A 26,309-nucleotide genomic window follows, 5' to 3' on the forward strand; every position below is an offset into this window, starting at 1 on the left:
TTATTAATGCAAAAAAGGATAAAAAAAGCAGCAGCATTGGAAGGAAGTTTAGTACCAATATCTGACTACAGGTAATCTCCTCTGGAAGCATTAATGCCACAAAGCTGAAGCACCCATTCCAGGGGTGACAGCCAAGCAAAGGCCTGTTCTCCCCTTACGTGAATTGTCACCTGTGTTTGTATTGCAATTAGCCCATAAAGGCTGTGGCTGAAAGGAGGATGTCAGTGAGACAGGCACATGAAAAACCCCAACACAAGACTTGCTCCAGAGACCTCAGCCTCTAAGTATGTAAGGCTAAGTATGGCTGCTGGGAAAGCTAGGAATCATCCCTCCCCATGTCATCAGGCTATCACTTGGCCAAAGATTCCTGATGGAGCTGCAGTGAGGGCATTACAGCTTGCTCAGAGGCCATGCCTTGTCATCATAAATCTGGCACAGATTGTACATACATCTGGCATGCAAGTGGTGGGAAGAGAAATACCACTGTTGTTCCTTTTGAGATAGTTGAGGCACACAGAGATCAAGGCCAAATGAGTGCCTGTGCTATGTTCTTGATGATGTCTATGTCTGACATTCATGAGTGTGAAGCTTAGGTATCTCAGCAGCCAGCATGGGAACATGCTGTATAACAAAACAGGCTTTACAAAATCTACTGCTCCGCCATCTTTTAAAAAATGGGCCTAAGTGATGGGCTGATATATACCCTGGAAGCCAAGGTCAGGCTGAGAAGTGAAACAGATGTCTCAAGTCTCAGCCTAGACCTTTAAGCCTTAGTCCATCCTTCTTTCTGTATAAAGTTATTAAAACCCTCAACTGCGATAAGAAATACGTTTGGTCTCGTTTTCCTGCCCTGCCATCTGGCTGATACATTATCCAGCAAGTAATACTTGCAGTGAAGAATTCTTGAAGGTTCCTTAACACAGCCGTTCCCACAATTAACAGCTTAAAGGTGATTTTTCTTCTCTGTCTTCAGATTCTTACCACCAAAATTATATGAAGTGCATAATGAAACTGAACGGGAAAGTAGCACAAAAAGCATTGCACAAAGCAAGAATGATCATGTTTATGTGTCCATTAAAATTCTTCAACCCAGAGCCATATGTTGAGTTTCCTGTACAATCTTGTTCAAATTCAAACATGCATTAGCTTCATTTTAAGGATATAAACATGAACAACATTTCTTTCCAAGCTATAATTTATGATGTTCTCAAATATTAAGCCCTAATTACCTGAGTCACATTCTCTTGCTCTCCTAATGAACCTGTTATAAGCAAGGGACCTAGTTTTCTTATTATTTGTGTTGATGAAGACGAGAAAAAATTCTTTGCGTGATCAAGTAAATGAAGTAATCTGATTGCAGAGCCAATGTTACTATAGGGTATGCCTTCCATGTGCACACATCAGGTAGTGATTAAATACATCAGGTAGTGATTAAATTAAGTCAACCTTTGTTTTCTGTCCTTCATGTGATGAGAGTACCAACCTCACACCGGTAGCACTGGACATGGAAATCACGATCCAAGGCGACAATGCGTACAGTCTCCTCTTGTCCTGGGGCTGGCATGATAGGCTCCTTACACACTGAACATCTTGGTGCAAATTTCCTGAAGAAAGAAGAGAGAGACCCAGTCATCCTCAAACTCTGAAATTTTTAATTACCTGCACCAGCAAGCCAGAAATGTGTGCATTTGTACAAACACGTGTACATACACGTCATGGTTTACTGCTTTGCACAGCTGCCTCCTTGGAAAGAAGAAAGGAAGGAACACTTTAGTCTTACAATGCAATTTCAGGCTTGCAGGATATTAAAGAACATTTTGCAGACTATTCGGATAGGACCTCAAGGCTATCTGACAGGCAGCAATGTGTATTCTGCTTGACTTAATTAACAACTAAAGTGCCTGTTAAATGATGATGGTGACACCTATGTAGTTTTACAACCTTTGCGCTCAGCCTAACTTTACGAAAGTCCAGTCAAATTCTAAGGTTAGAAAGAGGACCAGAATCTGCTCCAAAGGCATCTCTTGAAAAAATAAAAAAAACAAATAAAAAACCCCTCAAAATGTGTATATTGGAACAAATAGGTTAAGTCTTACTAGAAATGGTAAAATATTTGCCTTATACTACACTAATTTGTTGAGGTTTATCTCACCCATTATAAACTTTTGAGCCAATGCAGATGGGGATGCTTGAGAACATTTAGCCTCTGGTAAATCATTATTTGCTTGTTTGGTTCAAAACCTAGAGGTACCAATTTCCTGGCTGGAAAAGCTGCTCACTTAAAAAAGAAACTTCCAGCTACAGAATCTGCTGCCATGTAATGAGAGTTGGGGTCACAGGCTATGGAGTGACAGAGGGCAATGCTTATGGCAGACATCAGAACACAAGGAGATCAAAGACCCTTCCCTTCTGAAATGCCTAGGAAAGATGGGAGTCTGCCATCCAGCCTGTGACATGAACCACCTTAGAATTAACTAGCTTAGAAAAAAAAATCTATCTATATTAGGAATAAAGAAAAATATTAATTTCACTGGCAGCAGATGAAAGATGTCTGTGTAGCTGCAATCTAACGAAAAAATGAATTAAACAGTGGCTATAACAAGTGCTTTGAAAAATAACTGAAATGGATCATGATATGACCAGAGCTGTAATTGCAGTTAATTATATGCTGCTTCACGCAGGCGTTTCCTTGTGCCATTTAACTCAAATGTGGTGCATAAAAATACTTCCACATTTCTCTGTCCAGGCCACTGCGGGTAATTCATTATGAGCCAAATATTAACTCCCAGGAGCCAGAGATGACTCCTGTGTCTTTCAGGGCATGTGGATGTGCTGCTGTAATGCCCAAGCTTAGGGGGGCAGCTACACAGCAGTGTGAGCACCAGGTATGGTTTTGTCATCAAGAGGGTGTACGAGATGTAGAGCACTTAACCTCCATACCAGAAGAATGTGTCATCCCTGATCACCTGCAGGGGGGATGGACTTGATGACCTTCCAAAGTCCCTTCCAAGTCAAGGTATTTTATACTTCCATAAAAGCTGGGCTGTTCAAAGTGCTGCTAAATATGTGGTTGACCAAAGACAGTCTGAGCATCACATCAAGTCTTGTCCTACTCCCACCATTTTCCCCTCAATCCTTCACTCAACACTTTTAGATTGACCGCCTCCCACTACCCACTCTCAGAGCCCTGAAGTCCAGATCCAGTCACTGCCAAGAGACTTCAATATGGGACATCAGCTTTTGCTCCCAACCTTTTTCCTGAAGGCATGTGAGCCCTTGGCCTCTGCAGCTTGGGGAAGGCACAGTCTTCAAATAACGAGTGTGAGGGAAACCTTTCAGGAGGCCAAGTGGTGTGTAAACCTTCTGCTGGAGCTGTGCTCAGGACCAAATTTTACCTTACACACAACTGCTGGCACAGAAAAGCAAGGCAACACAGCAGCTGCCAATGAACCCAGTCTGAGCTACAGGGGAATATCCTTATTTTCCCCCTTTAAACACGCCAGTTGATTGTGGCTGCTTCAGTTTCTGTCAAATCAATCTGCTTCTTTGAGCTTTCAGGCCCACACACTCATGTCATGAGGCTCTAATTAAATCTACCCCCTTAGAAATTAAGAGATAAATGGTTGAGATGTAAACTCACATTTGTCAGTATTGATTTCCTCTTTTAATTGAGGGGTGTAATGTGCCTGTCTTTTCCATGCAGGTGAAACATTTGTGCTCTGATTATATCTACCTGTCTTCCCTAGATTAGTTATGATGATGGGGGTGGTAGCATGGCAGTGACAGAAACTACTTGCAACTATACCTTTCAACGTACTTTAAATAGCAATTTCACTATAAATTCTTACCAGGGCTGTATTTTTAGCAGCTTTAAAAAGCTAATTAGCAACTAGAAACACCAGGACCTCTGAGCATCCTGTGGCCACCTAGATCCCTCTGCCAGCTGCAGACTGCATCAGTACAGGACCTCTCTTAATTGCTTGGTGGAAGAAGGGGGGAGATGCCAAAGTGGAAGTCAGGTACAGACAGTGAGAATTGTGCATATGCTGAGTGCAAGGGAAGGAAGGGGGGAATGCAGAGCACTTAAAAAAGAGTAACATAAAGGTTATTCATAAATACAGATCTAAGCAAAACCAAGATTAAGCAGCACCAGCCCCTGACCAATTAATCTTGTACGTCTGCTTGGAGCAAAGCTCTACCTACTACTCAAGAGCCCTGGAAAGAAGTGGCAGAGGGTTCAGATCTTTCTGGACACTCAGAATTAAAAAGGAGGATTTTTACAGCCAAGAGAGAAAGACAATTAGCAAAGCCACTGATAGCAGCTTGGGCCATACTTATGGAAATCCTCGATGCAGTGGATGTTCCCACCAGCATCCACGGTGAAGGGGATCCCATCCAGGCTGCGATGGCACATCACACAGGTGAAGCAGTGGGGATGATAGGCCTTCCCAGTGGCTCGGAGAATCCTTTCCATGATGGGCTTTGTGCAAACGCTGCATTGCTCCAGAGTGTTCTGCCAACAAACACACACAACAGACGTGAACACCACCTCAGTAGGACATTTACAAAATAGTCAGTTGGGCCAGAGGCTGCTGCTTTAGAAGCTTTTTCTTTTAACTTGTTCTAGATATGGACAACACAGTCAACAAAGAGTATGGTAACAGCACAGGGGTTGGGTCAAGTCTTACGTACCGTGTGAGAACACAAACCTGATGCTTCTCAGCAGCTCTGACAGATGATCAGACATGGCCCATCAGGTGGGTGTATCTGAGATTTCAGCTTTTATAGCCAAAAGCACAGGAAGGAGTTAGGGAGCCTGCCTCCTATTTTTTTTTTTTTTTTTGTCTCTGCACTGCCCATCTTGAACTACCTTTTGCAGCTGAGTTGATTAGAGACAACCTCCACAATGTACAGTGCAAGCTGGAGCTCAAACTCCTGGGGCTACACAGAGACTCCCTAACTGCTCTGCTTGTATAGCTTCCATAAAGGATCTTTATCTGCAGTGTAAGAAAATTCTAATCCTCCTGCCACGGAGACTGCTGTTGAGACTGGTGAGAGAACAACACGGTGTCTGCAATGAAAGCATCACAAGGATGGATGTTCAGCATGAATTAAACTGTTCATTTATCTCTTGCCCACGATTTTTGAGATAATGACTGTGAAATGCTGTGAAATGTCAGCTTTAAGGCCATGATCCTTGCTGCACAGGTCTTATATGCTGGCCTGCTCCTGAAGCAAAAAAAGAAACCCCACCACCTATCAAGTGGGGTCCATTAGAAACATCAACACAATTTCGCTTCAGATGTCTGTCTGTGAGTTACACAACAGACACCTTCTGACACCAAGTTTGCAGCTTACCCTTTCAAACCAAGTGCCTTAAAGACACGTGCCCTGAGTGGAGGATGAAAGCCACACAGTCAGATGGAAACAATAAATCTGTGGCGATGATTTGGGTCATTTCACTGGACTTGGGGAAAGTGAACTCAACTTGCTACTCTTGCTTGATGCATCTGGAGTTATCAAATAATATTATCAACCAATGTTTGCATCTTGGATAAGTTAGCAAGTCTATGATTATAGTACTGATTAAGATAGGCAGAAACAAAGAAGGGGAAAAAAAGAAAGGAAAAGAATCTAATAGGGCAGTAATATAAAAAGCTGCTGGAAGGCAGATCATGTTGACAAACACAGGAAGGCTAAAGTTCTTCTGCTTCCTCTTGCAACAAAATTCCCAGGGAAAGTAGTGCTTTGACTGACCACATTGTTATTGCTTCTTTGAGCCAGTATTCTCAGGGGCAAGATCCAGGCCTTACATGTGCAGCCAAAATGTATTGTCAGGAGATGAATCACCCAGGAGCTCAGAGATGTTACTTCTACACTCACATATTTGCTATTGGACATTTTCTCTGGGCTGCAAATCACTGGTAAGACAGAAACATAGAAATGTCCAGGTTCATATGAGAAGATGAAAATAATAGTTTTTTGAAATGTCAGTAGGAAAAGTCCTGAATTTCCTAACACATTTTATAAAGAGAGCACAGCCAGAGCAGCATTGGTTTCAGACTGGATTTTGCTTTATGTCTTGTAATAACAGGCAGGAAAGAATTATTGCTGGCCTTTCTGTCTGGTTGCTGTCACCATCATCATTGTAACAGTAGCTGTTATGCCAGAAAAAGCAAGGTCAATAATTTTCTCCTTGGAGAAATAACCTGGCCAATTTACCATTTTTTTGCTTTGCATAAGCAGATCACATCATTTCAGTCTGCATCCATACTGTTCCATGCATTGCCAGGGAAGGAGAGCAGCATACCTGCAGATACCGATGGAAGATTGTGCCACACGTAAGGCATTTGCTATGACACCTTCTGAATAGCTGCAGGTATGGAGCGTTTGCCTTGTCAAGTCACTGCTTGCTTCATTTCCCAACAGTTGCCAACAACAGAGGCCAAGGTATGAGAATGGGGCAAGCAAACCACAACAGTTCCTTAGGATAAGCTGCCAGCCTCTAGCAACTTCTGGCTTAGGGACTTCCTGAGCCAGAGCTCGGCTTTTCCGTACAGCTCCTCGAGTGGATGTTTCTCCCATTAATTTTCATGACTGCTTTCGGAATTCTGATAAACACTGAGGACCCACAACATGGCTGGGAGTTTCACATCTCCCCTACACAATGGGGACTGATCTGTTAACCAGTATCCCCCACTCTGCTATCAGAGTCTGTGTAGCAGTGTTTCAGAGAGCAGCGCTGAGCACTGTCTGCCTGGTGCTGGGAAGAGAGCAGAAACCTGGAGCTGCAATCCACCCTGCAAAGGGATTTAACACCAAACAGCCTGGCCTAGAAATGCTCTCACTATGGATCTGATGCAACTCCTACATACTTGATTCAGACACACAGAGTTTAAGACCACAAGGGATTGTCAGAACCATCTTGTCTGATGCCTCACATTAATGCTGTGGTGGGAGTTTTGCAGTGACCAGGACAGCAGGTAACCACGCTTCTGGATTATGCCTTCAGAAAACACGCATCATCCATCTGCTCCCCAGCCTCAGCTCTGTCACACTGATAGAACTAAGCAAGACAAGCATTTTAAATAAACCAGCTCCTGACTAAACCTTCTCTAAAACCTGAAAATCAGACCTGAGAAATTTATTCTCTTCGTCCTTCCAAGTCTGCATCGGTGAGGAAAAAACAAGTAATTATTTTCAGACTCAGCTCACTCCCTGTCTGGGAGTATATTTGCTTAAGCCTCTTTCCTTGCTAGAACCCTGGCTCAGACCCTTCTCTTCAAGGTGTTACCAGGAGATGCCAGAGGGAAAGCTTCCTTGATTCACACCCATTTGACATCAGGTTGCTGTAAGGCAGGATATGGCCTGTGGAGCTAACAGGGTTTTCTTTGATTGTCTAATCAGGTTATCCCCACATGCCTAAGTGCTGCCCCAGCAGCTAATAACCTGCACAAAGGTATTTCTGCACTTTATGAGAATAGCATCCCTGTAGGTTTATAAGTTTGGCTTCTTGATTTTTCTCTCTTTCACAGTTTAGCTAAACTCTCCTAGCACCTCCTGGAGCTTTCAGACCTTCAGAAAGCCAAATAAGATGAAGGAAAAAAAAAAACCTAACAGCTCTGTTTTTCTTTTCGTCCAAGCTGCCATTGCCAGCTGTCTCTGGAATCAACAGGTAGAGCTGAGTACATCTGATGAGCTACACAGAGGGCCAAAGAACGGCACAGAAAAGAAAGAAAAGAACCAGCTAGGAGACATCAGACCTCAGGGGTTGTGGTAAAATTCATGCCATAACAATATGGACCACAAACCCAGCATGGGCTGACAGGAAAGTTTACCATTCTTTTTCCATATTTTTGGCCAAGAGTTAAAGAGTGTCTCCTCCTCTTTGGAGGCACCTGTGTCTCTAAATCTAACTAATTATTTTTTTGCATTTGAAAAGGATGGGGGAAAAAACATCCATTTCTAAATGGAAGGTTAGCTCAACATTAAAGGCTGAGTCTGAATCTGCATATCTTGAGGGCAAAACTGTTTATGTATGGCAAAGAAAAAAAATCTCAACTGGAGAGAATAATGCATCCTCATATACCAGTGAAAAGAATAAACACAAGCAAACATACAGTAAATTACAAAGAACTGGAATGACCAGCATATAAAACATCAGCTTGCAAATGAAAACTCAAGAGACTTAAGCATGTACAGCAAAATCAGCAGCAAAGTGGGAACAAGCTGCTTGCAAAGAAGTATCCGACAGTTGTTTGAGTGCCTCCCTGTGCCAATGCTTGGCCCTTCAGAAACCACAAAAAAACAAAGGGAGTTGCTTTGCAGATATCAGGTTTAAATATGGGACACAAAGTGAAAATCCATACTGATCTAAAAGACTTCTGGGGTGCATAAGTGGGCAAATTTATTGGGAAGTGTCTGAACCCCCTCCTGAAAACTTCACCTCCCAGACTGGAAGAAACAGCTTCAAGGAGAGAGCTGCACAGACAGCCCGGGTGTTGCAGCTCATCCTGCTTCCCTAGTGCTATAGATTATAACCCCTCATAACCAAACTTTGGGCAAGAGCAGTGCAGCACAAATACCCTCCCACAATGACCCAGCAATGAATGCAGAAGCAAAGCCACACAGCGATTAGTCATTGCTTCTTATGTATTGGCAATTCACCCAGAGATTTAATGGACAAAAATAATCTGTCCTGCACTCTGAACAGCAGACTGAGGAGAGCTCACGCACAGGGACATGAGCATGGTAAAGCTTATTTTACTGTGAGAGGGGAGGGAAGTTGCTAGAATGAATTCCACTGGCAGCTCACGGGGACATGAACTCTCTTTCTGTGAGCACCACAGAAGAAACAGTTCTTGGAGTGACTGCACAGAGGAGATGGTATGAGCTGCGGGAATCAAAAGTCCCCCTCATGCTAAAAACAGGCACATGGTCAACTACTGTAGTTGAACTGTAACTCAGTAAAGTGTTGTAAGTGAATTGCTTTAAATCTTGTGACTCCATCCTTCATTTCCTCAGACTGTGAGGAGAGCAGAGCAGGAGACATTTTCCCCATTGTGGGATAATTCTTAAGGCTTGAAAATGTTTCCATACTTAAGTGAAGACAGAACACTTTAATCTCAGAAAGTCTGGTGAATTTATAAACCCCAAATTAGATCAGGTCAATTGAAACACTGCACTTCAAAATAATTTCAAATGGCTTCATTTTGGTTTTGGATCTGCAAATACGTAGCTGGATTATATATTAAATATAAAGCAGACACTGGTGGAGAGGTCAAGTGTCAAGATGTAATTTCAACACTTTAAAACCCTTTTTTTGGCATTATTTGTAGAACAGGAAAACATAAGACCAGATTTCTCCCCACAAAATCCCCAGACATCCCCAATTGCTATCTCTACAGACAGGTAAATCTTGGCAAGCACAACATTTAATTCAATAAGGGCCAGCATGAAATTCCTTCCTCCATATTTGAGAAGAGAATTTGGACTTGTGTGAGCTAATCTTTCTCACTTAGCTTGACCAGCTGGACACATTATTATTAGCAGCAGGTGACACTCCCCTTCCTGTTCCTGATCCCTCAGATCCTCTGAGGGGGGATCTCAGCAAGGGAGAGCCCAAGGGAAGCATCTTTGGCTGATTCTCTGATCTTCAGGCCACATTGCCTTAGCTGAATCACTGTGCTGGGGCAAGAGATGTGACCCCAGACAGCTCAAAATATCCTGGTAAAGTGCTTTAATTCAGGCACAATGGTAAGAGGTGAGGGTGCTCTTTAGCTGGTACAGTGTGTTTTGCTGGGAGAGGGGAGGGAAGATACTGAAATAAATTCCATTTGCAACCCAACATTACCAGCATGATGTGGGGCTGAGCTGGACATAGAGCTGCATAGTGTAGACTCAGGCCCTGGAAGTTGCTGTATAGAATAGCTTTCAAATAGTTCTTCCATTCAGCTCAATTTTTAGTGGCTTTCCCAGCACAGTAGCAATACCATGGTTGGCATGCATCTACCCTGCTAGAATCTGCTTTTCTTGTCAGGAAAACCAAATTCAACTTTGTATTGCTGGATTCAGAGCAGCTGGAGGGGAACTTGGCAGAGTCCTCTCAGCATAGAGGGTGAAACAGTCCCTTCCCCATGTCCCGTAACTATCAGAGAAAGACTAGATAAATTTTCTGGCTTATGTTAGTAGTAAAGATGACAATGACATGCAATTGAGTCTACAAATGTGCAATAACATAAAGGCCACGATGAAAACAAAACAGAGCTTGAGAAATGCTTCACAAATTACATGCATATGTCAAAATACTCTCTACAGTGAAAGGAGGAAGGAGCTCCATTTGCTCCTTCTTAAGACAACTGTCTTATCAAGAGAAAACTAAGGGATGGCTTTGCCATCATTTCAGAATACTGAGGACTGGAGAAAAAGCCCAGAGAAGGTTGCTGGATCTGGCAAACTCATCAGAGTTCTGATGGATCTCATCTGGCCATTCTACCTAGAGAAAGGTATATGCTTTTAATGGTGAACATAATCAATGTTTGGAACAGGATTTCTCTTTTGCTCAGTGCCAGTTTATGTTGAGACCCCTGTCCACCTCCACTACAAACAAGTTGAGAGTGCTGAAGGAATGTCAGAGTTAAATGCTCTGCTCTGCCTTAGGCTCAGTGTCCAACCACAATCACACTGACTCCTTCCAGCTAAAAATCCACAAGAAGCCTGATGTTGGAAATTACTTAACTACTTTCTGGCACTCAGAGCTCCTATCTTCTGTGCATTCCTTGCTCTGACAACACAGGGATCTTTGTAACTTTAAAACAGCAGCGCTTAGAATGTAACAAATGAAGGATTAGTTCTCTAAACCGGTAGGCTGGAAGATAAAATGGCTGGATTTTACATCTGGCTTTTCGACCAAGTAACTTCCAGAGGCAAAGCACTCCCATGCTCCATGCCTCAATTTGCTTGTAAATAAAACATCTGTAAAAGCTGCGTATTCCAGCGAGAAACTGGATGCTGTTATGTTTGATAAATTCTTGTGAAGTAGTTTGAGTGCCCAAACGGTTACTTGATGGAAACAGCATATTTTTTAACACCAAAAGCTCAAATAAAACCCAACCTTTAAGGACTACACATACCTCAAAAGTCAGGAAGGTCTGGTTTTGGGAGTACTTGAATGTGGCTACAGCAACTTTCAAAAGTAAAGTATTTCACTACAGGGGGAATGGTTCTAATATTCAGTTGACTTTAAAAAAACATGGAGGATAAAAAAAAGTCTATGCATATGAATTTTTTTGAACAAGAATGATTATAGTAGCATTCAACAATACAGTAAGCCAAGCCACTCAAAGTATTCTTAACACCTCCTATGAAAAAAGGACTTTGTTATACATCTGGGTAATCAGCTCCTGTTCCTTCAGTAACTGTTACTCTAGTCAAGATGAATTTCCAGCCCTCCTCACCTCTCATCTACTGCCACCAGAGAGGAGGAGCTGAACATTCCCAGCAAAACTGAAACACTGCATCATCTATGTTGGGCAGCACTGCTCACACTTGCTGTTAGGACCACTGAATCCCACTCCAACCATACAGTTGGTCCCACTACATCAGGACTGCATCTGGTCCAGAAAACATTCAGCCACTAAGCTGGGTGTGCTCAACAGATGAGCATCTGTAAAGCACAGCAACAGAGCACAGGAGACAAGCCTGCCTTGGCAGGAAGGGATGATCTGATAAGACTGTTTCCAGCTCCAATTTCTTCAGTCCAAGAAGATGCTGAGCTCATGGCCAGACCTTTGGACCTTGTTTCAAACCAGCGCATAATATGACACCTGGCACAAGATGCTAATTTTCAAAGATTTCTAATTTGAAGGAAATCCCTTAAAATCCCTCCCAGAATGCCAGAGGTAAACAGTTTGTTCAAGGCTTCTGCAGCTCAGGCAAACTGGCACAAAGCTACTGCTGAAATCCCTGAACCATGTTACACAAAGGCAGCCATGCCTGGGAAGATTAGGATTGCTTCATACCACCGTGGTCACTTCCTAGATAGAAATCATCCACTGGATTTGCAGATAGATGGGTTCAAGAATTTGTTAGGACTCTTTTTCCACTGGAGGGAATCTTGCTAGTTTTAAAAACTATGATACTCCTAGCTTTGCTCCTAAGAGACAGGAAGAATACATGGCAGGTTTTGATAGCCTGAGCTACCTATTATTAACCCCTCACAGGCCAGGTGAGACCTACAAACTATAAACATAGCTCAGGATTTAGGGATATAAAGCAAAGCTGTTCCCTACACCCAAGTGCTTCCAGTCTTCCCACTATAGATGTTGTGCTTCTTGCCTTACACATTCTCACCATCTCTCCCCTCAACACAGGATGTGCCTGACCTTGTGTGACACCCTGGGAGTTTTGCCTAAATAAGGGCCAAAGGATCTGCTCTGTTGTGATTGCTTTCTGCTCACGCAGCAGAATTATCTGCAGCTGAGAGATGTGGCAAACAGAGAACAGATACACTCTGCTCCTTGTTTAGATACAATTGTGGACAACACGGAGATTTCAAGCTTAATTAGCAACGCTGAAGAAACTGTTAGAGAGGCATTTCAACCTCTTGCAGTTTAAACTTATTAGACTTTGTGAAAGCAACAACAAAAAATAAGATTATGTAGCAAATTGTCAGGCTAAAATTCAAGTCAAACTGAACCGCATCAAAGTAAATAAGTGTATATCACCAAGAAGTGGGCTTTTTTTCTTTTCTTTTGGTAGAGAATTTAATTTCATAGCCTTTCATAAACCTAATGCTCCAATCCAAGCTTGCCACTCTGGCAAAGAGCTTAACCAAAATAGCACTGGAACTCATAGCTGGCAGACCAATGAGACTATAAACTGGTCAAATCTGGGCAGAATGAAAGAAAAAAAAATAATCCAAAATTCCATTCAATCTTCCTGTTTTAGAATTTTGATGTAACTGACCATTGACATGGAAATGTTATCTTGACCTTAACTGTTAAAGCTGACTTGCAGAGGAAAAAATGACTGACTCTGTGACATTTGGGTGGTTATTTATAGTTTCCCTCACCCTTCTCTTTCTTGGTATTTTTGCATTAGAAATGAATTCTTGCCTGCCATGCTTTTCCTGAAGGACTGTCTGAGCAATGCAAGAATTTGTGACATAAAAAACATACAGAAAATGGAATCTTTTTGATTTACATGGAAATCAAATTTTAGTTGGAAACTGCCTACAAATTAGCATCCAGCAAAGATGAGCTTTTTTGAGTTATAGATTGAACTCCATGAGCCTTTTAATGACAAACTGTTTAAAGATGGCACTTTATGCCTCCCGTGTTTTCCAAGAAAAATTTCCTAGAGAAACCAAGGGAAAAGACAGAGGTAGTACTTGAGAGTCTGGATACTTCTAAAGTCTATACCAGAAAAAGGCAGAATCCTTTCCCTTTAATCCTTTCCTAACCCTTGAAAATAAAAACCCCACCTCATTGCTCTGAGCCACAAGGGAAAGGCACACAACCCATTTTCCCCAGTTATTTCAAGTTGCAGGATCCCTAAATTGTTTTTTTCAATAGCTTAGGTTAAATATTTCAATTGATTATTATTTCATCAGCTCCATCTTACCACCTAAACTGCTCAAGCAGAGAATGCAAAGCTTCTCCTCAATGTCTTATACAAGTCACAAAAGAAAGTCATGTTTTCTAGTGGCATAAGCAGAGCACCGGAATATGAGAATATCTGTTGGCTTTCCTTGGGTTCACAAGTTTACTTTTTGAGAGTTTTCATTATTTTCCACCTCTGTGCCTCACATTATATGTGGAGTAGGTTTCGTAAGCAATTCAGAGGCCTGTGATTCTAGAAGTCATATCTCTATTACATACAAGAAAGTCAGCACCTAGAACTACCAAGAAATAAAGCCCTCCCCAAAAGAATTAAAACCAAAAAACAAGCAAGAAATTAATGAGATTTTGCACAGAATTTCACAGAGCTTTTACTAAAACACCTTTTAAATGCAAGATAATTTTTCAGTATATATGTGCAAGTTGTGAAATACAGGTCATGGCAACAGTTGAGCACAAAAATAGCTGCTTTTAATAGATAATGTAATCCAGTATAAAGCTTGGAAAAAAACCCCAAACTCTCACAGCACTTGGATGCTGCTGATACCTAAACTGACAGTAAGAATACGATTCTCCCAAATCCCTGATGTGTTTTCTAAGGAGTTGCCAAGTGCATTTAGGATCCTGATGTGTGGCGAGAGTGTTGAAACCTTCAGGGCAATGTGAGACTTAACTGTGCCTGGAATATAAAGGCTGAAAACTTCATGGGTGCCCTAAGGTCCTTCCAAAGGGAGAGGAATACGTGTTTTCCTGTATCCTGAAGAAACCCTCCTGAGTGAAATGCATAATTTAGACTTTGAAGAACACCGGGCAGTGACCACAGGCAACCAGCACTGGCCACTGTCAAGAATAACAGAAAGAAAAATTTAGTGAGTCAATCTAAGGCAAGCACTGTGTTTCTATACTCTTTCCCCTCTATACCAAGAACAGGAATGTAATTTTTTGGGGGCCCAAGATTTCTTCAGAGTTTTGAACTTATTCCCTGGAGCAACATCTACTTTTCTATCTAGAGTCAGACTCTAATTGGAAATAAATGCAGGCTGCTGAGTAAGTCCAGGGCCAAATATATCACCTAACAGGTACTGAGATTATTTTTAGATGCAATGACACTCCTGTTCTTTTCATTCAGATGACCTGGATGCTTACTTGAGCCACCTGCTGAGATAGAAGGGACAAAGAAGGAAGGGATACAAAAAGGGAAAAATTAAGAATCAAGACAAGGAGTGGCACAGATAGAACTTCTCAAGGAATTTAAGTGGTATGGGAGAAAAATGAAAATCCATCTGCTTTCTAGCTGAAGACTGATGTTCCCTCATGAGAACCCTTCTTTCCTCCTCTATGGGATTATTTCAGACACAGAAAGACAGAGATAGAGAAGACGATTTACGTCAGCCCCTCTGAAACTCCAACCCACTTCCAAGGGTACTTCTTCTAGAATTCAGCTCTAGGTACAGCTGGGAGAAAAAACGTATGTTATTTATTCTAACCATAAAAGCTGATCCCTGCACTGGAACAATGTGTGAAGAATAAGTCAGAAGCTTTGGGCTAATCTCCTGTTTAAGAAACTGTGGTGGGACTGTTGAGCAGAAAAGTCCTTGCAACACAATTGCCCACTTAGTTGATTTAGCCTCTTGGTATTGTTCTCTTGCTCTCATACTAGAAAAATTAAGAATCTTTGTGGGGAAAAAAAAGGTTTTCTCATTTTGGACAGACAATATGGAGACTTGCTTATGGATATCCTGGATGGCAAAAACATTACACTGTAAATAAAAATGTCTTGGCCTCAGAGTTGCGATCAAGAGCAGATGGACATGTCTGCGTAGGTGGTAATTCTCTGGTGTGAGCAGGGTTAATTGAGGATGTTCAGAGCATGAAACCTTCATTCTGAAGTATTTTTTTCCTCTTTCATCACAAGAAATTTTTGATTAATTTGGAATATGAAGGACACTGGTCTGAGCTGTCGGGAAGGTTTATGTCAGAGCAGAGCGGACCAAAAATCAAGCTGACAGTTGGCATTTCTTTACCAGGTCTTCCACATCACTTGAGGAGGCTGCCTTGGATGTTATTTAAAGTTGAAAAGCACAGGCACTGAACACTGTGCTAGTCAACTGTGAGTCCCTAATATGTTCTAACCAGATTACTCCTGAGTTTGTGAAAGCAACACCAAAGGCTTCCAGCCAAATGTTACGTTTAAAAAAGAAACAACAGTTGAGAAAAAACAGCAAAACCCAAATGTGAATGGAGCTTTTGAAAAGAAGCAGCGATTCATTTGGGCACACACAGCAGTGACACAAACTCCACGGTGTTTTTAGAGTGCTTAAGAATCAACAAGCAACGCAGAGCAGCAGTGGACAACAACTTGTCCAACTTAACAGTTTTCCCAGTGACATAGTTACAAAAGAAATGTGCATTTATATAAAACACACTGAATGTAGAATAGGTATCATATAATGTGTCCATTCTCCAGTCAATAGCATCCTCTCACTATGGACTGTCAGGCTGACATCAGAGGGATTATGAAATATAGGGGAAAAATATACTGGAATAACACTATTCCAGTATAATTACCTTCTGTAAGTGTTCCATTCTGTTATGGAGATTTTCTTTCTGTAACAGTGGAAAAGACCATGCTTTGGTGCATCACACAGTATTTTAAAAGGACTGAGATCACCTGCACCGATGGTTGTTTCTCACTAATGTAACTGCTGAATTACTCATCTCCATCCTAACACAAGTTGCTTCCAACTTTCCTTTCTGAAAATCAGAAGTTGCCATTTCCCCAGCAATAAAATCTGACTGCCCGCAGTAACCTGACCCTCACCCTTTGCCATGCAGCTCACACAAAGTAAAACTAGTATGGCCTACATCTTTCCAAAGCTACTGATTTAATGGATCTACTAGGAACAACAGAAGGAAGAACCATTCTTCATCAAGTTCAAACTATGGACCAGATCCAGGTGCAAAGGGACAAGACAGTCTGATAATAACATGTGGCTCTTGTACTTGATTGATCCAGCTACTGCAAGAAATATGGACAAGTCATGGTGGTCTCCTTTGAAGGAAACATCTCTTTGCTGGCACCCTACCACCCCACTGCACAAGGAGGTCCCTCCCCCCACACACTGCCACAGCAGCTTCCAAAAAGACAGGAGAGAAGGACAGAGGGGCAGGGAGTGGCAATAAAGGTTTGGGAGCATGGCAGCGATCTAGGACTTTCTGAGTCATCCTCTTTTTCCGGGTTTGCTGCTGGGGCAGCATAGCCCAGCTCTGCCATACCTGTAAGCTCCTCTATGGAAAAGTTAACGTTGGCTCCTTCACATGCAGAGTGAGTCCAGTAAGTAACCTCCTGCCAGTTCTGCAAGGGCAGCTAAGGAGTCTTGCTGGAAATCTGGCCCCAGAGAGAAACAGCAGTGGAAAGCAGCCATTTCAGAAGCACATTATTAAGTCATCAGACCAGTAGCTACAGGATCCCCATGGAAAAGTTGATCCAGGCACTTTGTATAATTACTTGAGCCCTCTCAGAGTCATTTATTCCCCTTTGTGGTTGGCAGGGAAAGTCAATATCTTCTGGAGCTGAAAAGTCATAAGGCTTTTTAAGAAGCCAGGTTTGTAGGTGAGGACACTGCTCTCTGCAAAATCTCTGCTTGAGTACACTGTTAAGCAGCAACCCAGGCTTTTTGCAAAGGTGATGCGGCAAGCTCAGGTTTAAGCTTTCCATTTGCTTTACCTACATATGTTTTAACACTCATATTTTTAGAAGAAAAGGCATAAAAATAGCTTAATTGTGCATATTGCCTACAGTACTGCTGGACTCCACCTGTGGGAAGGAACTGGAGTTTAAATTTTACTGAAATTGCACATGTTTCCAGGAGGTTGCTAATTATCCTTCATGTTTTATACTGTATTTCTGGCTCAAGGGTTTTTCTGTACTTTTCTGAAAGAAACCCAACACAAAAATATTTGAGCTGAGATCTGGAATGCATGACTGAAAACCAGGCACTCACTCCAGGGTTCATCTGACTCTACATATCCTACCAGGCTTTGGAAAGTGGTTTGCGATCTGCTGGTATAATATTGCCTGGATACTGAAAAACTCTTTCCAATTTAATTCTCCTGCTTTCATACACTTCAAATTTCACTGTTTGCTTGGCAACCCTAGGACTACAGCTAGGTGTAGAATTCATCTTTTCAGGGTTTGATATGTGAATTACCTTGCTTTGGATACAATCCTCCTTTTAACCAGAAGTTGCTCACAGTCACACACTGAATTGTCCTCAGGGATGGGGTGTTCTATATTTTAGGGTGGTTAACTCAAACTGTCTTGTCTTAAAGACACTCTGCTTGCAGCTCAGCTGGGCTATGTTCTGCATCTTGGAAAAGCAAAAACAAAGCAGCCCATAGTTTCTTATGGGGAAGATAAATTACCAGATGGCTAGCAAAGAGGCCAGTTTTTAAAAACACCAACTTTTACATCTTCTGACCTAAATGGCTGACCACTTCAAGCACCACCCCTAAGTGCTTCTTTTTTGTTCCTTGAACAAAGGCAGACAAATTTCCAGTGGCCATAAATCATCATTCTTCAGTGATATCAGCTGTAGTTACTGACATCTGGACCTGCCATGGCAGTGGTCTAACAGGAGGAATGTGTTAGGTAGTGCCATGTATGGGACACAGGCACCATGCCAGCATACGATGTGCATGCTTCCCATTCTTCCCACCATGCCTGGGCTCTCTGCTCCCTTTTGGGAATGTGATAAGAAGAAAAATTAAAGCACCACTGCTTCTACCCAAAATTTGCTGTTTGTCAGGTCCTCGACACTCCCACAGCATTGTTTCTGTGCAGAATCCCTGGTAACTGATCCACTTATGACTTTTAGTGCTTTACAGGTTTAACTAAATCAGGACTTCTGTGACAGGGTCCAGGCCAAGTCTGAGGATATCAAAAGATGAAGACTTACCACTTAATCAGTGCCATTCCAGTAGTAACCAGTTATACTGTTAAACTGTTTGTCTCATTTCTACTGTGAGGGTTTGGGTACTTCCACCATTGTTCTGCCTTTCACCACCGTAAGTTTCTTTAATAGCCCTTATACATAATACCATGCCACTTCTGAAAAGCTAAAGTGTCTGAGCACACTATAAAGTATTTTTTTCTCCTACCTTTCTCTGCCTCCTCTTTCTCTGCCTTCTTCAGTCTTTCAGTGTCAAGCCTATTTCTACAACAAGGAAAGAACTCAAAATCACCAGGTAGAGATGATTCTAGAGCTGGAAGCATGGGGAGAGTCTGGAGACTGACTGTCCTCCAAAAGACAAAACTGCAGTATAAAAGGAAGTGCATTCCCAGTGCCAGACCTTTCACAATCAGAAACAGTAGAGAGAGATGTGAAAGATCCCAGGGGAGCAAAGTGGGAAGCCTCTGCCACAGCCCATACAGAGTGAGAGGAATCTCTGAAACTAATCTAAGTGTAAGGTAGTTTTATGCATCTGTAACTCCATTCCTGTAAGTTGCCACTTTACTAACCTTTTAATTATTCAGTGTCTTTTGGATGTTATGCTTATTTGCTGTAACCTTAACTCAGTTTGAATTAATGGTTGTGATATAACATTAAGGTACTTAAAGTGGAGTACCAGGAGACTCTGTCGATAATACACTGCTTAGAATGTGTTTTCTTTAAGCTGCTCTGGCTTGCCTAGGAGGCAGCAACACACAGAAGAGAAATCTGTCTAGGAGAAGCTTCCAGAACCCCAGGAGCATGGCTATGCAGTTAGCTAAGCCCACTGAAGTCACTCCATGCAAGTGTCAATAAACACATGATCAACACCAACCCATTTTTCAGGGAGGTAAAACTGAGATGCAGTGAGTGCTCAAGCTGAGCAAAAAAAAAAAAAAAAAGGCCATAAGGCAAAGCAAGAATTCAGAGTAGGAGCAAGGGCTGCAAGATACGGACCCAGGACTGAGCAAAAATATCTTAGCTTTAGTTAATTTAACCAGACTTTCCATTGCCTTCCTGCTGCTTTAGAGCACTCTCAACAGTTTTGAGGCCAGCACACAGACCTGCCGGATAATGGATCTAGAAGAGAAGAGAAGCACCAAGGAGAAGGACTGGCAGGCACCTGAATGGTTGAAATGATGCTCTGGGCAGCAGCAGAAAAAAGACATTTTCCAGTTGACTCCAGGAAGAGAACTTGGGGGAATGCAGACAGAAAATCTCAGGGTTAAATGCAGCTCTAGCAGCCTGGCCATGCCACCTCAAACAGATGATGTCACCGAGAGGTATTAGTGTAGCTCACCCAACAAATAGGCTAAAAGCAGCACTGCAGGTCCTCTATGCCATTTGGAGACCTCCTCCACATGAAGCACACCAGAAATTCCTTCTTTTGGCAGACTTGTGAAGGGCTGGTTACATTTCCTCTACAAGCACTGCCTTTTAGCAGATACAGCGGGCATATTAGCTGCACATGTACCTGAGCTTTGTAAATCCCATGTAGGAACATGCTAGCTCAGACATGCTAGCTCAGACATGTGAGATGAACTCAATGAGTAATGAAGAGTGACATAAGTAGACTCCCTCTTCCAAATATTTGGAAGAGGTAAGGATTTCAGAGAGTAAGGAAGTCTCTAGCCTCTGTTTTCATATGCCAGAATATTTTCCAAAATGGATGGTGCTTTAGATCATATTTACTTCTTAAAGAAACAAAACAAAACCATTTTTCACCAAAACCTGCTACAAAAGAAGTATATTTACAGAAAGGGGAGCTGCACCTTGCAGATATGCACAGCTGAAGATCTTTTATGTAAGACTCCCCCTGACCGTGTGGAGAGCTGTTAAGATGTCAGATCATGGTTTGTTGCTCTCAGGGAGGCTGCTGCAGCACGCAGTCAGAGTAAGTTTACATCTTGGAGGAATTAATTTGTCTGAATAATGTCATCCTGGTTAAACAAAATGTTAGAGAAAATATTGCAGTGTTCTGGTGCACCTCCCTGAACTGATGCCTATGTATGGGGATGAGCCAGCGTGAAAGGGATCCTGCTGAGTCAAACTGGGGTACAGCAGTATTATTTTACAGACAAAATTTTATAGAAGAAAAGGGGAGGGAGGGAATAGCTAGGGAAACCTTGCAAAAATATCGTCTGTTTGACATGTTAAAGCAGACAGCATGGATGTGAAAATGCTGCCTGCTTACAGGAATGCATCAGAGCCAGGTCATCTGAAAATAGAGACCAAAAAAAGGTTTTCCCTTTTAGTCCTGCAGGAAACCCAGGTCCCAGAAAGAAAGGTAGATCACCAATCCTCTCCCAGGCAGCGGATGTGTTGGCTGTGTTTCCACCAAACACTAGTGCCTTGCTGGCACCCCAGTGGTGATGCTTCTCATGTGGGGAGGATGTCCCAGAGAGCCTCTCTAGGCCTGCCCAGTTGCCTCAACAGCATGCAAGTGAACAAACATGTTTGCAGACTCAGCTCTTGGAGCCCTTGGGGAGCTGGTGCAGACAGCAGGAACTGAAAACACACCCTGGCTTTCAACAGAGTCCCTGAGGTGCCTCCATTTTTCATCACCAGAAATTCACACAACCATTTATGGTTGCTGATTGTCCAATGCTCACTGGAGATGCAGGGCTGGTGGAAAGTCACAAATGGGATGTGCCCTTGTACATCTTGTTTGCAGAGCTGGATCTGCAGTGTGCTCTTAGAGGATGCCTGGAAGGCTGGGGTCCTCCCTCTCCAGCAAACAGCTTGACCTTACATCAATTCCTCTCCCTGTCTCTCTCTGTCCCAGCAAATATTTACCTGTGTGAAGAAGAAATGCTTACCCAGGAGAAAGCAAGAGATGCCTACAACAACCATCTGCACTCTGCAGTTCTGACGAGGAAGACTGGGGGTTACCTTCCAAATCAGTCCACTTCAAAATCAGCCCTAATTATCCTTCATCTCAGGTCAGTGCTCTAAACAGTGGGACTGTACAAAGGGCCCGAGAGTGGGTAAAGAAGACCTTCTACCCTGATTATGTCACTAAAGGACAAACCCTGCTTAAGCACAGAAAAGCAGCAAAACTCAGGAAGGGGAGGAGGTGGTACTTTCCGGGCCAGGAACAGATGCCACAGTAAGACACAAGGCTTGAGCCTCTTTGTAGTGCTTCTGTTCAGGAATGTTGCCTTTAGTGGATCAAAATCCCTCCTCCTGGGAAGTGTCAGAGCCTGAGTGTAGTGGATTGAGCTAAAAGTTGTTGCTTTGCAACACTGAGTTGAAGACCGCTGCAGAAGCAGTGGAAAAACACTCCTCTATCCTCCAATGCCAAAATATCAAATGCTAGGCTAGCCAGAACTTACAAACACATGGTTCAAGGGGAAAATTCAAATAAATTTGAGTCATAGGAGTACCAAAAAAAAAAAAAAAAAAAAAAAAGTCTCAAAAAACAAACAGAACATATCAGTCATGTTGCAACTTAGAAAGCCAAAATTTCCTCCTAAAGCCAGCAGTGAAAACAGTTTCCCAGATTCCAGGGCACATCTCTGTCTGGAGCTAATATTGACATTTTTTTAAATCCAAGTTTCAAGCCCAGTAAAATCATGTCTGACAAGAACCCCTCCTGGAGAGCCAGACAACAATCACACCACTGCTTCTCAACCCACCTTTCCCCCCCAGGTAGCACTGTAGCCCATCCAGCCATGCCCCTCGAGCATCCCTGTGCTCATATGGTGCCCACTGCACATGGAACAAGACCCTTTTCCACCCCCTTTTTGCAGTGGGCAGTATTAGCCCCGTGCTTTTCCTAGGAGAGAGCTGGATCAGGTTGGGAGTCTGTGGTGGGGAGATGAGGGTCAGGACTGCACCCATCTTCCCAATGAGCACTCTCATCCCTTCCCTGCCCCTCTCTGGCCCTGTGCATCCCAGGGCATTTTCTGCATGCTGGCTGGAGCTGCAATGTGTCCTCTCTCTGAACAGCCTCTCTGTTCATGTCTTCCCTACATCTCACAAGAAATGGCACTTTTGGGGTCATTGTACTCTCCAGTTGAGGAAGCTTCGCAGCACAAGACACGTATCTCCAGGCCCTGTTTCCTAACCAAACACATCTCCTAAACCAGCCTGAGTGGGCTCACCTCTGCTTTCTTTTCCTGGCTGTGTCAAAGAAAATGGTCAGAACTGGCTTTCTGGTGGAGTCAGTCCTGAATCAGGGTGAATTAGAGCATGACTAAACAACCAGGCCAATTGGGAGCTAAAGGTGGAGAAAAACGTACTTTCTAGGTAGTCAGATGAAGCTTGCCTTAAATACACCGAGCAAAGGTGACACACTGGGGTGATTGCAAGAGAGACAGAAGTAGAGGTGGCTGACTAGTCTTTTCTGAGAGGTACCAGCAAGGCTCCAGCATCACTCCCACGAGTCATGCACATCAGACCAAGCACATGGCTTATAGCTAAATGAAGTTTTCCCCAATCAATCCCACCACAGGCACCAGACCCATTTAACAGAAATCCAGTTGTCTCCAAATCAGACAAAAAATGTGCTTCCTGAAAGAAATAACAGTAAAAAACAAAACAACCCCCCCACAATTCCCTGTGTGTAAACATCAACAAAAACTAAGTTAATAAATTTTGCAAAAGTAAAACCAGAATAAATGAATGCTTTGCCTCCAACACATAAGGAACATATTATTACCACATTGTCTTCAGTGATTATTCAAGCAATGAATTTAAACATCCAGGGAGAAGAATGTTTGCTAAAATATTGTTATGTAACACAGGGAAAAAGACCAATTCTACCCTTGATCTTTTCATATTTTACTCCAAGTAAGAGTCACTAGATCTTATTCTCTGGTCGAAGCAGCAGCATGGCCAAGTTTTGACTCGGATTCCCTGGCAGTTTCTACAGTGGGCCAACCCTGTCCCCTGCAGCTGAGTTATTCCAGGCATACAGAGCATAACTGGCTTCTGAATTGGTCCTGCAGGACTGCATGTTTCCAAAGACAGGTGGAATAAGCAGTGCACATTTTTCCATGTTTCCTGATGATGAAGGTCAGAGATCATTTACGTCCATTGCCTCATAATTTGCGTGGAGTCTGGAGCCTTACATCCACCAAGCAGGGCCAGCTCCATTCAGCAGTCATTCAGAGCATACTTTAGCAACTGCTGATTCATGGAGTGGGTTTGCTACATCAATTCCTCTCCTGATAGCAGATGCAGAAGTTACTGAAGATCTGTCCTGTGGGTATCCTTATTTCCAGTTCATTTATATCAAGAGTATACATAAAAGACAAAATGACCTGTCTGTTCTTACAGCTTCTATTAGTTGTCTACCATTATCCTATCCTAGTGGGGAAAAAAATTAAAAAAATTCAGTTTTAGAAACTTTCAATAGCCTTTTTTAAGGAGTGACCCAATTCAACCTGTATTTTAGTGAAACCTCTCCCACATACACAGAACAGAGGTTACAGTGACTCTGGAGAGCATTCTGAGAGGAGCTGAAGTTAGAGTTAGTAAAACAAAAAAAGCATTTGAAGCTTCAGAAATACCCCCAACTTCCCCTCCCAAATGGAAATTTCCATGCAAAACATCTGGTCCTGACACTTCTGAGAAGAAGCTTTTCAATATTAGAGAGAAAAGAAAAAATCTGTTCTAAGGGTTTTCTTCAAAGCTCTTAGATTCCATCCTTCAAAATACATGATTAAGATTTTCCAGTTTGGTGATAAGTGAGAGAGAAACAGGAATTCCTAAACAACTTCAGCTGAAATCACTGCAGAGGCAGATAATGGGTTTTAGCTCTATTGAGGCTGTGTTGCCAGATCAGATCATGCATCATGGTTTGGATATCTGCAGTCCTCATCGGGCTAGGATTATGTATTTACCTTTCCTACAATCTCCAAGGAGGAGAATAATAATATGGATGATAGGATGGGCTGGACAAGTCTATGTCTTTCTTAGCTTGGAGTTAATAGGGAGGAGAGTTATTGAAATCAAGTGTTTAAAATTTATTCAGATATTCCCACAGCCAGAATCCAGCCTATAACATTCTCCCTGTTTTCCCAAGGGCTTCCTCAAATGAAGGTTCAAAGGTATTAATGAAACTCTGTCACTATATTAACCTGTACCAGTGAGATTTGCCCAATATGCTCTAACTGTCACCCACTGAACACCTGCTACAGCCCTTCTGTTATTTTTAATTAACAACAGTCAAAGTAAAATTACCAGCACAGCCCTTAGTGAGTCTGACTTGAATCTATGCACCCTCAGTAACAGTAAGGTCTGCAGTAAGTGGAGAAGAATGCTTCTGCTAAGGCATAAATACCTCTGTACAGGATAGTGAGGTAGAAAGCCCCTAGCCATACCAGAAGGTTTTGGAAGGCATACAGTGCTACTTCTTTAGGAAGCACCATGGCTTATTTTGTAATTAGAAAGAGAAGATAAAGGGAGAAATGAATTTCCTGCTGTGATGGGGCATTTGCAATAAAGTCCCTATAACTATATTGTGTTCCAAGCAGTACCAATCTACACAGCGCTGTGTTATTATGTAGTGTCTTGGACTGCTTGAAGGTAATAAGCATTCACCAAAAATGGACTGCTATTAGCCACTGGCAAAAGCAGATTATAATAGTGCCAGCACTGGAATATGTTTTCCACCCATTTACAAGAGGAGTAAAATAACAGAAGGGGAAAAAAAAAATCACATTTGCCAGTGTTTGGAGCATAGTGTGCTCTACATACAATTATCGAGAGAATGACAGGAAATTGACCCATTTACTCAGAAAAGTTCCTATCGTGTTCTGCGCTATTTCATTTCATGCCCATTTGAGAACAAGTCATTTCTCTTCAGGGCAGAAGATAAATTGTCAGCTCGTACACACATCTCTTTTCATTGCCAGGCACAAAAATATCACAAAGAAACATTTCCCTACCCTCTGCTTAATTTTCTTCTTCTTCATCTTCTCTAATAAATAGTGCTAACTATAAAAGTCAATGGACTGTAAATAAACTCAATTCTATTCCTACCTTACCTTATGATTGATTTTTGGACATAATGTATTCCACCCACAAGGTCTCTTGTCTGATTCAACTGTTCTTCTCTGTACCAGAGAAAAATCAGATAACAACCCCGGTGAAATAGCTTTATGTAAAAATAGAAACATTTGGCAAGTACAGTTTTCTTAATGGCACATTGTAAGACACGCTGCACCACGTTATGGCCCAGCAGACAAGCTTTGAGGCAGCATGGAGAGTGTGTGTCCTGTGGCAGGAGTCTTCTATGCAGGACCTCTCCTCTGCCTTCAGGCAGAGCTGCTGCCAGCATTGCCACCACAGAAAAAGCAGCATGAAGTGATATTAGGGTTATGGGAGGTATGCATCTTCCCAGCTCTTTCCATGGACAACCTTTGACCCAACCACTTCTCACCCTCCGAATGGGCTTGACAGAGAGCAAAAGCAGAAATCTGATCACAATAAAAGATAGAAAATTCACACAAAAACAAGGACCAGAGGCCTGAAGATATCAAGGTCCAGGAGGAGAGGCAGCACATGCTGCTAAGAAGAAAAATGGATACTGTAGAAATATCTTTATCTACATCCTGAGCTCAGGTACCTAGAGACCCAAGCTTGCTGTCCCTGCTGCCTTCGAGCAACAGTGCTCAACCCTAGTTAATATCAAGGACATCAATGAACACAGAATTAAACAGCATCCCTGGTGGAGGTGCCAGTAGTCCTG

General features: G+C 42.5%; 1 protein-coding gene across 6 annotated transcripts in view; it reads right to left on the reverse strand.

Moving 5' to 3' along the window:
* The window catches only part of LPP (LIM domain containing preferred translocation partner in lipoma), a 333,750-nt gene that overhangs the window by 15,514 nt on the left and 291,927 nt on the right, over nt 1-26,309 (reverse strand). For all 6 annotated transcript variants that reach the window (XM_071752337.1, XM_071752336.1, XM_071752335.1 and 3 more), the window contains 2 exons: nt 4,335-4,513; nt 1,484-1,604 (listed from right to left, as the gene is read on the reverse strand). In XM_071752337.1, coding sequence (XP_071608438.1) covers nt 1,484-1,604; nt 4,335-4,513 — 300 coding nt within the window. The remainder of the gene's footprint in view (nt 1-1,483; nt 1,605-4,334; nt 4,514-26,309) is intronic.

Source organism: Heliangelus exortis, chromosome 9 (genome assembly GCF_036169615.1).
Source record: "Heliangelus exortis chromosome 9, bHelExo1.hap1, whole genome shotgun sequence".
In the NCBI taxonomy this organism is placed as follows: domain Eukaryota; kingdom Metazoa; phylum Chordata; class Aves; order Apodiformes; family Trochilidae; genus Heliangelus; species Heliangelus exortis.